Below are 13,449 nucleotides of genomic sequence, written 5' to 3'. Positions count from 1 at the left end.
CCTTTCTTTGCTGGTGAGAAGTCTAGTCAAGCCAGAATGGGGATGGGAGGACTGGGCTGAGGCAAGGCACTTGCACTCAGCTTGCCCGCCAGCCCGCCCGCCCGCCCCTTGAGATCTGAGGCTGAGGTCCTTCTCCAGGAGCCCTCTTTGAAGGAAATTAGAAGGGTAGCTACCCGGAGAAGGGCAGCCGGTCCGTCCCTCACATGTGCGAGACCTTAAGAGAGCCCTCCCCTAGCCAATTTGGCCAGTGCTTTTGATGGTGCGCTGGAAGTGGGGTTGGGGGCAGGTGCCCAAACTTGGCCCGTGAGAGAGCAGCAGAGGCAAAAGGCCGGCCAATCCAGGGAGATCAGATGCAACAGGGATCAAAAAGCACCCTGTTCTTTTATTCCAGCAAGTGCCCGTGAGCAGCAGGGTGGTGGACAGAGGCACTCCAAAGATTCAGGGCTTTAGTCCTAGTGAGCTGCACCCTAGCACCACCTCTGGAGGGGAGGGTTAACTGGTTCCCAAATTGCTCGCACAGGACATGTATCTGTATGAGTGAATGAATGTAACTCTAGGTGATCTTCAGTAGATAGGCAAGTCTCAGTTACTCAGCAGTAGCAGCAAAGGGACTTCCTAGCTGCATTCTACTGCTGAACAATGAAAACGTGGAGTAACCAGGAGTAAATGTTTGCGTGGAAGATCTGAGGTCTGCCCAGTTTTGCTACTCTGCTCAACACAAGTTCTTGGGTACAGACTTTGCACTAATATAAATACTACTACTTTGCACCCGCCATCCGTTAACAGACTTCTATGTTTTAGGGAAAACAAAACAAAAATAAAGTGGATCCCTAAGACCAAGTCTTCCTGCTTCTGTTCTACATGCAACAGGCTGCCGATTGTTCCAGGGCTGGCTGCTTCCCTCTTCAGCAGCCTTCCAAAAATGCGGTCATAGCAAAATCGCAGCAGATTTCCCACCAGCACCATTGACAGGCTCTCAACAGACCTCTGAGGATCGCGTTTTTGCTAGCATCTCTAAATCCGAATTGCCTTTGGAATAATCTTTTCTGTTGTTTTCCTGCAGCCGCTGCTTTCTGGCAATTCAAGGCAGGTGTCTCAAAATCCTGCAGATCAACTGAGCCCTGGACCCGAGAAAATAAGCAAAGGCTGGGGTATCAGGAGGAATCCAAACCAGTACAGCATAAATTATGAGCTTCAGTGGAGACAGCAGCCCACCAAACAAGTCACAGGTAGGATTGGTTCTTCCCTTACAACCCTGATTCCCTTGCAGTAAAGGAAGCCCAAATATCAGAGGGGTCCTGCAGGGGGAAAGAACACGCAAGAGTTAGAAAAGAGCACACAAGAGGATCCAGGACTGGAGCAACTTCCTTATGGGGAAAGGCTATGCTGGAAGAAAGAAATTACCCCGGCTGAGTAATTTAGATAGTGACTCAGCTGGAAGTTGTGAAGACGTTGGTAACAACTGAGGCAAGGAAGGGTCAAGAATGCACTTTGATTTCTCTCTGGGCATCTTGGTATCTGGAGATAAAATTCCTAGACTAGTAAGGGACACCTAAGGGAGTAGAAAGAGGTTAACAATGAAATTAGTAAGTGGAAATGAAATACAATAGAAGTGTTGTGTGTGGGTTTGGTAGAGCTTCTTTCTTGCATCCTCTCTCTACAGGTGTATACCCAGATTACCTTGGCTCACCTGTTTCTTAATAAAGTTCTGTTGCCTTGTTTTTCCATTCAAGGTGTTTGTCCCTGCGCTTTTCAATAACCTAGCAGCTACAATGGCTGGGATACTGCAGCTTAGAAAAAAGGTGACTAACCGGGCAGATAGCAGGGTACAAAATTATGCATGGAGCGGAGAAAGTTGATAGTTTTTGCTCTCTCCTATAATCATCCCATAAAGGACAAGAAAAAAGGATCTTTACCACAAGATGTGAGTCACCAATTTTGATGGTTTAAAAGGGGATTAGGCAAATATATGGAGAATACAGCTACATGTGACTACTAGTTAACTGTATTTTACCTCCACCATCAGAGACAGGATGCTGGGGAGTATGAGTGACATGAAGCTATAGCACTAGTGGTTCCCAATTTCTTTCACTGCTGTTCTGCTAGAGCCTGTTGCTTAATGATCTTTTGAAATACATTTCTTTTATTGCTGTACTGCACCTTAATGGCTGCAGGTGCAGAAAAGTGGGCTATGAATATTTTAACTACTTTTTTTTGTTACAGATACATCTTCCAGTAATGATCCTGACCATGACTATGAAGAAGTTGACAAGATAGAAAAAATTGCTTGCAAAATGCAAAGAGCTGCTATTAAACACTGAGACTTTTGTCTACCAAGCTACAGGCCTGGTTTTGCCCTTCTTCCTATCTCCCTACTGTCAGAAAAGGAGTTGCAGATTCACTTTTTCTTCATTATTTTGACAAGAAGCAGTGGCCTTGCTTTCGAGACAATGGCTGAGAGAAACTGTGGTTTGCCAAAGCTCGCATATTTGAACCATTTCCCCTTTCTCCAGAATGTGCAACTTCCTTTAGAATCTAGCTGCTCTGCTGCAGTTCTCATACTTGGTAGTGAAGCATCGGTTAAAGCAAGCCTGGTTCCAGCTGGAGGCCTAGCAGAAACAAAACTGCCGGTGATCCAAGAAATAAGGAAAATGTCATGTCCTTTGTACACTTAATGTTGGCAACAAAAAGGATTTTTTAGTAGTTTCCTGCTTCATCGAATAAACAAAGTTAAGATCAAGGCAGCTACTCAGAACGCCACACAGTGACCTCAGCATGCTGTCAGAACACCTAGGGGTGTATTCCTAGCCCAAAAGCTGCATTTAATGAAAATAAGCAGGGCCTGTGAGATTCTGCAGTCCTAATCAAGGTGCTAGTCCTGTCCTCTAACAAGCTATGCTGGACTACTTACATAAAGATGTTCAGGGTTTCTGTAGAAGCCTGCCCATTTCAAAACTGCAGGTTTTCACTGCATTGGTATTGCATGTTGACAAGGGCTTACTTTTAGCACACATCTTCCCTGATCGTTAAACTTCCAGCCTGGACTGAATAGGCGTTTGTAAACTACATTTTAAGTCACACCAGTGGAAACTACCTTGTTGGTCTTATCTTTATTGGAGTCCAAATACAAAGTCTGTGTTGTCACCATGTGTGTGTGTGTTTTAATGCCACTCAAGTAAAACTTAACCACTTCTTCAAGTATAACCTCTAATGGAATCAATCCAAAAGACAAGCATGAAGAGTAAGCAACTAGTTCTTTCTTTCCTTCCATTTCTATCCTGCCTTTTCCCCAACAGGAAATGATCCCACAGCAGGCACTGTGACTTACAGTGAACTGCCCAGGAAACTTTGGCTGTTGCATGCTATTGAAATAATAAAATAAAATCTAAACTTAACTAAAATACAGGGCATGGCATGGCAGTAGCCTAGATGCCCTACCTAAGCTGTCTAAAACCATATGATACAATATTCCTAGTCAAAGGAATTGAAAACTGATGCAAAAATCAAAATAGCTTTATTGAGGTACTACATGTTTTCCGAAATAAGGCCATCCTGCACCACAGGGCAGTGGTGAGCAGGTGTTTTTAGTAATAATAAAAATAGTCCTACATATTTGGATGATTATTTTAGCTATAGAATGAGGTGGAAAGAGGCAATTTCTAGTCATGGCAACTCACTGGCACAGCGGTGTGCAAAAGTCACTTTCCGCAGTCCACAGCAGTCGTCTTCAGAAATGATGTTATGCCTGGTTCAAATGTCAGGGTCTTAGTCTAACAAAGCATTATGCTCAATAATTATGCCTGAAGCAGGTCTTAGTCGTCATCTGTAGATTTAAAGTGTTCATCATCGATGGTGGAATAGATATGTCCCTCGCTGCTAAGAAATTCAACAGCTTTCCTAGATGAAAGAAAAAAAAATCTGGTTGCCATTTAATAGATTTCTTCAGCGCTTTATTACCCTCCCTCTTGACCAATGCATTCTTCTTTTCAGCGGGAATAAAGGTGTATTTTGGGCAGGGATGGGGAGGAGAAGAGCGAAAGATAAACTGCTGTTCAAGGGCAAAAAGAGCACCATGTTTCCCAACCCCACTGGAATTTTGTTAAATACTGTCAATTCCCCCTAGAAGTAGTTTTGAAGAACTGAGAAACTGTTCTAGCACGAGGAAGACTAGGCCCAATGGGAAAAGCCAGAGATAAGGATAGCATTCCTCACTGGATACATCCAAAAACCCTGGAGGAAGGGGATTCAGAGGTACAGGCTATGCTCTTGTTGCATTCTCTGGAGTAGGGACACCAAGAACAGCCTTCGGTTCACTAAAAGACCACCTCAAGTGGTCTCAAGTAGGAATTCCTCAAGTAGGAATTCAAGATGCAAAGAATCACAAAATAAGAGTTGGATTCCCCCAAACCAGAAGAAAAAACAACACCACTTGCCTACCACCTCAGAAGGCCGAGGCCTTGGAACAGATCGATTATTTATTTGCTTGTTTGTTTATTGGATTTATATCCCACCTTGTTAGCCAGACATGTCTATGGAAAAATTACATGTGCTATGTTTCTCGGTTTACTGAAAAAGACTGAAGAAAAAGGTCCTGCCAAAAAAGGGTTCCCCTCTAAATTCTACAGCAAATAAAAAGTGCCAACTGGAATGCTGACAGAAGCCATGACTCCTACCTCTGTCAGAATCATGGAACAAGAAATGGGAGGCAGTACTAGGATTCCAGCCAGTTCCAAGGACTTGTTAATTTCTGAACCCTGGTTACTGCAGCCAACTGACTTTAGAGATGGCTAACACCTAATGTAGAAGCAACCTAATGGAGTCTGAGATAAGATCACTTCTTCAGCACTGTCCCCCTCTCGGGTCATGCACTGCTGTTTTTCCTGAGAGTCCCTGTGGTCCACCAGAAGGCATTCATTTCACAAAACACGAACTGCGCACTCAGGACCTCTTTGGCAGTTAAGTTAGAATCAATGATTATGCAGCCTTAGTTAAGAACACAAAATAGCACCTTACTGCATCAAACTAAAGGCCACCTAGTCCAGCAACTTTCTGCAAAAACTACAGCAGCTAAAAGGCCTTAGCTGGCTCACTGGGAATTGCGGAGTGCTGGCAAACGACAATTAACCTTCCTTTTCTACTGTTGTAGACCAGTGCAATGCTGAAAGACAAAGTCTTCCTCTGGAAGTTACAGTAATCCTGCCTTCAGCATATCCTGGTTTCAGATTTAAAAGGATTTGACATCATTTATCACTATAACATGGAATAAAGATTAACCATTTCTTCTCTTGTATGTCTTTAACACGGGGATAGTTTGCCTTCTGAAAACCCAAGCTGTCTATATGCACGTACTTGAGGGTCTGTAGATTAATACTATGCAACTGCGACTTCAGATCTTGAAGACATATTCCCTCAGTTGTCGGGCAGCTTTTAATCAAATTCAGGACCTTGAAAAAAGCAAACATTCAGAGTTAATAAAATGTAAACAGCAAAGAGGAGAGATTCTTCACATTGCTAATTCAACTGCTTAGAGAAACACACTTAATAAATAAAAATAATAAAATAATAAATAAAATGTGATGAAGCCAAGATGAGCATAACTATGAAATTCTAAGTACATGTGTAGCAAAACTATGTTCAAATTCTCATAGCGAAAGTTTGCAGTATAATTAAAAATCAACACAAACAGTTACGGAAATAAATTCTCATCACCAACTTCTCTAAGAGATTTATGGGTTCCTTAGAGACTGCACATTTTTGACACCTATTCATGAACACTTAGTAGATGTTATTCCAAAGTTATCTGATGAAGCAACAATGTACACAAAACAAAGATGGAGCAAAGCTTGAAGATTATAACTCCACTGTCACAATTTAATGCATTCTGTGCTAACTTCCCTCTTCCTGGAAAAGAACGGTGTCCAGGGCCCCAGTGGGAACGCAGCCCCAGGAGAGATTGTCTAAAATGGAATTTGTTTCTTAGAATGAAAGAGGATCAGTACCCTTCGGGTTTCGTTTTTGCCCATCAGGGAATTCTCCAGCAAGTGGTGACACCCAGAATGTCACTTTAGAATTCTGTGCCAGTGTAATTAGAATCGGGCTGTGTGGAAAATTCCCAAGAAAGAAACTGTTAAGAGCCAAGGAATTTGTTATTTGTTTTTCGGCGCCAGGCGAAGACCTTTTTATTCAAGCGGCATTTTAACTGTTAACATTATTCGTTTTATCTGGCCAGGGCGGCTTATTTTATACTGTATTGTATTTTTAATTTAATATTTATATTTTTAATTTATATTGTAATTATTTTAACTTAGTGATGTGAGCCGCCCCGAGGCTTCGGCGAATGGGGCAGCATAAAAATGTTTTAATAAATAAATACATACATACATACATACTAGCTACAGGTGAGGAGGTTCCAAGCTAGGATCTCACTCTCAGTATAAAAAGCAGTAAGAACCCGCAGACGGAGCAACCACAGAAGGAGTACAAGTATGCATGCCCTGCACACACACCTGAGTCTGGAGTGGGGAAAGGCCACTCACTGGCAGCGCATCAGTTCCTCCTCCGCTTGGCATGCTGTTCATCCCCAACAAACTGAATGACTGAGGCGTCTTTGTAGATGTAGGCTACAATAAAGGAAGAAAAACAACCACCGACTATTGCAACTGCATAATGCTGAAAACATATTTTACAAAATACCAGGCTTGAGAGAAAGGAGAAGACAAGCAAATCCAAGATGCTGGAAGAACTCGTCGAATGTTGGTTGCACTGCTGAATTAGAGCCAAGTCAGCTATACCAGTACAGGTTTCCTGTTTGCGAAAGCTTTCTACATGGTTCATTTTCTCCACAGTTAAAAAATGTTTTACAGTACAGGCCTGTGAACGCTGGGACAGAGAAAAGGTTCACGATTTCCTTCATGCCTTAAGCCAGCCATATTGCCTGGGGCATGCTGGGAACCGCAGGCCTTTCCTCTGTTCAAATGTGCCAAGGTCCCCCTTCACTGCCCTTCTGGAGGGAAGAACAATAAACTGCTCTCCAGGTAGGCAAGATCAAGATCAAGATCAGCAGCAGGCTGTGATGATCAACCCTTCCCTCGATTATCCATGGAATCCCAAGGCAGAGAAAAGCTTCCTGGATACTCTGGGGCCCAAACCCAGGGGGGTTAACTACCACCCAGTACTGGAGCACGCCAGCATAAAACAAAAGATAAAACATCCAGTCAGTGTGGGCCAGTTGAACTTAGCAGTGAATGGAGCAAGTTTAAGGTAATTACAGAACGTTTATTTCAAACAAAAAGAAGTGAAGGTATTAAGAAGGGGAGGAGAATTGGTGAGGAAAGGGATATAAATCCAATGCAGTGTGCAGGCTTCTTTGATGCACACCTTCAGGTAAAATAATAAAGGCCTAAGGTGAAAAAGTATTGGATTAAAATACATAAATGGCTTGAGGAAATGCTACAAAAACCCTTAGCTTTTAAACCTGAAGTTTTCTTATTAGGCATTATACCAGAAGTTATTAGCCAACAAGAAATGTATTTGATGTTACATGTAATCACAGCGGTGAGGACTGCATTTGCTCAACACTGGAAAAGTGAGGAATTACCCACCGATGAACTGATTCCAAAAAAATTCTGGACTGTGCAGAAATGGATAGATTGACCTTATCACTGAAGGAGAAAGAAGATACTGACTTCTATCAAACTTGGGATTTTTTTTATTATTGGCTGGAGAAACGGGACTTGGCTTAGAATTAATGATGTTTTTAAGTTATTAAAAATGGATTTGAATATGACTATAGAATGTTAAAAGATATGTAGTAGGGGGCTGACCCAGTACGTCCGATGTATTTGATGACTGATGTCTTTAGTATTAGTTTAAAATCTTAATAAAATCTTTAAAATATTAAAGGCCTAACTTATCTCCCCTACTCATTAACTAGGCAATGGGGTCTTGCGGAGCGACGTCCTGTCCTTTCATGGGCAGCACAACGGCTCCAGTCTGCCAGCCTCTGCAACAGAGGCTTCTCGAGTGCCCGCCACCCCATAACAGGGCCGAATCTCTCCACCAATCGCTTTCTAGCTCACCATCTACTTTGCCATCACAGGGAATGAACAACTTTGTAAGTTACATACAAATATGTTGTATGTTATATATGTTTGTATGTTACAGCAGCCAATTCAGCAGACCCGCATCACCTTGAGGACAGAACTACCCAACACAGCACTAATAAAAAAGATAACTATTGTGGCCTTTGCAGACCATATCTGGGGCAGGAAGCCTCCCAAAAGGAAAGGGGCTGTTCCGCTGCTTAACTTTTGCCTGCCCTGGGACTGGTCTTCTTCAGGGAAAGGTTAGTGCGTACCTAATTTCAACACATACCAGGTTGCCCCTTTTGAGGATCATGTGTGCATTGACGACTTCAAGCAGGTGTGTGGTGAACTCATTCATATCCTCCAGTGGCGCAATCTTGAATGCAACCAGGCTCTTTTTGTTCTGTCAGAAAGGAAGCAGAATATTCTTGAATAATGATGGCCCAGAGGCATACTTTTTACAATGAGTGCCAAACATTAATGTTACTTATAAGGAGGAAAACATTATTTAATATAAACATGTTCCCTGACCATTGCATTTGCTTTTCAAAAACAATGGCTGAAGAACCCTTTTATTTCTCGCACAGTCTCCTTCCATATGTGACTACCTGCCCCTTAAGATCTGGGGCAGACGCCCTTCTCCAGGTGCCCTGGAGATTAGGAGGATGACTACCCGGAGAAGGGCCTTCTCTGTGGTGGCACCCCAATTGCGGAATTCACTCCCCAGAGAGGTTTGCCTGGTGCTGCCACTTTATTCTTTTTGGCACCAGGCCAAAACTTTTTTATTTTCCCAATGTTTTAAGACCTGACTCTTTTCATTGGGGTTTTATTATTAGCTAAATTTTAGGATGCTGTGTTTTAATTTTTCCCCCTTACATTTTGTATTGTTAAACCTAGGAAGCAGATTTTCCACTAATGTTAAAGACTATGTATTGATAAACTTAGTATAGTCCAATTCTAAATCAGGAAGAAACATACTTTCAAATTAAGTGACCAGGACTGATTTTGCAAGAGCACAAACCAAGATACAACTATTTCCACTTTCACATTTGTTTGAGTGCTACAGAAAATGAACAGGTTTCTAGATGGCAAGTTTAGGCCCAATCCTAGGCAAGCGTAGACTGAAAAAAGAATTAGTGGCTAAGGCATCCTGGGAGACAAACACCTCTTCCCTGACTAAACCAGCATAGGACCATGCCTTTAGTCTCTTTTTGTGGGAGAGAGGTAATGGGAAGGGGAATATTAGTGATGGATGCTCTTGTATTCAGCAAAGGTATGGAACTAAATGACAACTCTACAAAGTCCCCATTTCCATTACTCTTACCTGGAAAGATCGCAGATGACCAGACACTTTCACATACGTCCCCGGTGGGACCACAACGTTCTCGCGGCCTTCCTCCTTAAAAAAAAAAAAAAAAGGTGGGGAGAGAATATAACAATGATTTCTTGGTCTTTCCTAGCAATGCTAATACCATTTGGTAATCAGATTGGTTTAGAAGTGTTTTAGCTACCATTATATGCAATCTATTCTCACTGTGCCCCAGTTATGCTGGATTGGGAAGGAGTAGGTAGGGTGCTATTGACTTTGCAAGCCCCGTGGGAGCGGCTGAGGGCTGAAGTCTTTGTAAGGTATTCCATGCCAACCCAGAAAGGTTTAGCACTGTTCCATCCTGCTCAGCATCATTTAGTCCTCACAAAAGGTTAGGCTGAGCTAGTGATCAGCCTAAGGTTGCCCGTGGCAGCTGAGCAGCCTAGCCCAGCTCCCACCATTACACCACCCTGAGTGTCTGTTTATACCAAAACCCAATCGATATTTACATCGGTGTCAATCCACTGCCTCACATCCAGCGGGGCTGCGGTCATGTCATCCACTTTGTAGAGAATGTTTGTTGGTGCTTTTTCTGCATGTCTGATTATGCCCACAACAGCGACCTGTACAGAGAAATTTCACACGGAGTCAAAAGACTAAAAAACAACCTAAGGTAATCTTGCTCAATATCTTACCCAATTGCCACATGTAGTAATTAATACCCACAAATGAATATAACTGCAATAGATAATAGTTCACCCCAATCAGTGAAGAGTGTGTTTCACACTGGAAATGAAATAGCCAATTTAAGTATTATTTTGCAAAAGTAGACCGGATGGCTCTAACAATCCATGCACAGATGTCCCCAAACCAAAGCATATGCAGCAGAATAGCCGGCCAATTTACCTGTGAGAGCTCAACTTCTCGGACTCTGAAGGTCTCATCCACTTGTTCTGCAGAAAATAACTGGGACGCTGTACAAGGAACAATATTTTGTGTTCTTGACCTCTGCAAAGAGGAAATTTTAAAATACTGAATCTTCAAGAACTTTCCTTTTCAAAAGAGAAAACAGCATTATCCAGCTAAAGGAAGTAGTTTTGCTTCAGTATGAAAAATAAAAATAGGACAATATGAAGCCTTAGAGCAAATAATGTGTTCCTTCTAAGCAACAGTCTAACTCATCCTCATGGTTGAACTGCTATGCTCACATTCATCAGTGTAAATGAACATAATTAATATTATCCATACAGTACAAATGTAACTGAGTCTGGAAAGAATTCCTGAAATATGAATTACAGACTACCTCCATTCAAAACAATGTCCCACGTCTTTCCAGATGAATGAGGCTATTTCTATCTGGACCAAATAAAGCACTCAAACTCCTAAGTACTAAACACTTGGATTTTTCTTGTCCTGGTTATTACAAACATTTACTTGTTACCCAGAAAGCAAACAAGCATATGTGTCACAGTGGGGGAAACAGAAGGATCGAGTGGACCTGGTATTTCCTCCTCAAGAAAGAACATCAATATCTAAACCCAGTCAGAAGCTGAGCGCCCGCCATCCCAAGAACCCCTCAAACAGTGCAGGAGAGTCCTGGTGTATTTCACACAAGCTACATACCAATTTCCTTTCATCTTGGGGTGCAGAAGGTGATGCAAACCCTCCAGGAGACTGTGAATATCCTCCACCTCCAAAGCCACCGTCATAGCCACCTAGGAATATAGTTGAAATAACAATGGCCCAAACAATTAGCAAAATTATTTTCACGTTATTCAATCTCTGGACTCTTAAACTGGGGAGCGAAAGTTGCCCAGATCACTCAAGGAAGAGCCATAGAAGAAATTATTCTTTTGGGAGGGATAAAAACCACAAGACATTTATTACAGCTGCTGAGAAACCCAAATGAACACTATATTGTTAAAAACAAGCTGGGGTCCTGAAATAAAATCTTGCTACATTGCCTCGGTTACTATAAGGGAGCCCTGGGACTTTTTTTCAGTATTTTTCCACTAAAGATGTTTTGGAGATCTGTACACCTTGTTACCCTGGATTTCCTGATATGTTTCTCTTGCCTGTGTGTTTGACTTCAGCTCTCTGGACATAGGAAGATTTCAATTCATATTACATAAGAGTAGCTTGGTACAAAAGGGTAATCCGGACCTTGCCCACAGGTTTAGGGGTTGGCAGCATTGGCACTGGCAAGACCCACACAGTCAAATTCCTGGCACCGTCCACAGCCAGTGCCAGGAAACCCCTGGTCATGTGAGGTCCCACATTTGCCCTTGCAGTTAGCTTTCCAGCACCACCCTGGCAACTATTCCTTCCAGCCCTGCAAGTCAATCAGAAATGAAGCATGGAGGTTCCCCAGTAGTGCAGGTGGTACTTTTAAAAATCCCTTTAGGACTCCACTCCATTAAGAACTTCACACAATGTACAGCTAAACTATGGAATTTGCTGACACAGGAAATGATTTTGGCAGCAATCTGGATGGCTTTAAAAGGCAACTGGACAGATTCGTGGAGGAGGAGGCTATCAGTGACTACTAGCCTTGCTGGCTAGTTGCTACTTCCTTTACCAGAGGTGGCATGCTTGCATAAACCAGTTGCTGAGGAGCTTGGGCAGGAGGTCTTGCAGCCATCCCATTTAGAGGGATTGTGTGGACAGCTGATTTGCCACCATGGGCCTCTGGTCTAATCCAGCGTGGCCTAGAACCATGGGCAGCAACTGCATCTTCATTCCCCCTGTCCCACTGGGCCCCACAGCTAATGCAGCTAACTGAATGCTGCAGCTCCTGGCCAGGCCCTTCTCATCTTGGCTTGAAGCCCTCAATTAAATTAGATTGTGAAATGCACTCCCCGGAGAGGTTCGCCTGGCACTAAGCTTATATTCTTTTCAGCGCCAGGTCAAAACCTTTTTATTTAAGTGTTATTTTAAAGATTAACATTTTAATACTTTTTAATCAGTTGCTCAATTTATTTTTATTGGCTATATATTGTTTTATATTTGTATTGTCTGTTTTTGATTTTAATGTTTGTAAGCCATCCTGAGATGCCACGCATGAGGATGGCATAAACACGTTTTAAATAAATAAATCCGCACGAGCCTCGGTGGGTGCGAGGGCCATGGCCTGTCCTGTCCCTGTGCTTATTCTGCCCTTCCCTCGACTACTGCCTCCTGTCCACTTCCCTGCTCCTTTTAAGTGAGAAAGGGAGCCGGGGTCACAAAGGGAAGAGACGCACCAGCATCCCAGCTGTTTAGCTATTATTATTACTACTACTAGTAGTACTATATTGATTTTATGCCCACCTTTGTTCTCTGGCAAGGAACCCCAGGTGGCTTAAACAAGCCTCCTCTCCATTTTATCTGCACAAGAACCCTGTGAGGTAGGTCCAGGCGGGAGTCTAGAACCCAGATCTCTAGTCCCTGCTCAACACACGGCCCCACACTGGCTCTGGCTCTGTCCCTCCAGGGGGGTGAGCAGATCAGGCCAGGCCGAGAGGGCGAGCAAGTAAACGGGCAAACAGCACCGGGAGGAGGAGAAGGGGCCCTTCAACGAGGAAGCCCCTCCGATCTTCTCCCCCTTCCCCTCTCCCCCAAGTACCCTGGGGCTTGTCGTTTTCCCTCCGACACAGCGTCGGCAACAGGCCCGCAAGCAACCCGTCTAGCCAAAAGATCCCCGTGGGGATTCGGGGCGGTGGTGCGATGGGGCCAGGAGTGCCTCTTCCCCTTCCCCTTCCGCCTCTCCCCTTCCCATCGGGGGAACCCCTCGTGGTGCGTGGCCAGCCACTGCCACTGCCACTTCCACGCAGCCTTGCCGCACGAACGCCGGCGCTCACCGTAACCGGACCACATGCTCGGGAGCGGGAGCGGAAGCGCGGATCAGCGCACAAGGCTTCGGCAGCGCCTCGAGGCCCGTCGGCACGCACCCGCGCGCGCACCCGCCCGCTCCTCCGTTCGCACGACTCGCGCCCTGCCGCGCGCCCGCCCCTTTCCCGCTCGCCCGCTTGCTCTGCCGGGTCGGCGGAGCGCGCGCGAGCACCGGGCTCGCTCCGG

At 44.0% G+C, this 13,449-nt stretch overlaps 2 protein-coding genes across 3 annotated transcripts in view; one reads left to right on the top strand and one right to left on the bottom strand.

Annotated features, from left to right (window-relative positions):
* THEMIS2 (thymocyte selection associated family member 2) overlaps nt 1-3,144 on the top strand; it is an 18,931-nt gene extending 15,787 nt beyond the window's left edge. The window contains exons 5-6 of the mRNA XM_044434953.1: nt 1,064-1,229; nt 2,224-3,144. Coding sequence (XP_044290888.1) covers nt 1,064-1,229; nt 2,224-2,321 — 264 coding nt within the window. The 3' untranslated portion in view covers nt 2,322-3,144. The remainder of the gene's footprint in view (nt 1-1,063; nt 1,230-2,223) is intronic.
* Nucleotides 1,163-13,383, bottom strand: RPA2 (replication protein A2). Of its 2 annotated transcripts, XR_006415201.1 has the most exons (10): nt 13,233-13,383; nt 11,017-11,108; nt 10,300-10,401; nt 9,903-10,016; nt 9,409-9,483; nt 8,374-8,487; nt 6,507-6,620; nt 5,350-5,444; nt 3,678-3,897; nt 1,163-1,298 (listed from the first exon to the last, which is right to left on the bottom strand). XR_006415201.1 is itself a non-coding variant. In XM_044434973.1 (9 exons), exons 1-9 carry the CDS (start codon nt 13,246-13,248, stop codon nt 3,813-3,815), a joined length of 807 nt encoding a protein of 268 aa, XP_044290908.1. In that variant the 5' UTR covers nt 13,249-13,383; the 3' UTR covers nt 3,496-3,812. The 2 variants fall into 2 exon arrangements, 1 of the variants encoding a protein (XP_044290908.1); XM_044434973.1 differs by lacking the exon at nt 1,163-1,298 and having other exon boundaries at nt 3,496-3,897.
* Between the last annotated feature and the right edge of the window lie 66 nt (nt 13,384-13,449).

This window comes from Varanus komodoensis, unplaced genomic scaffold, assembly GCF_004798865.1.
Source record: "Varanus komodoensis strain SLA01 unplaced genomic scaffold, ASM479886v1 scaffold29_1, whole genome shotgun sequence".
Lineage (NCBI taxonomy): Eukaryota > Metazoa > Chordata > Lepidosauria > Squamata > Varanidae > Varanus > Varanus komodoensis.
This window is presented reverse-complemented; position numbering and strand designations above follow the sequence as displayed.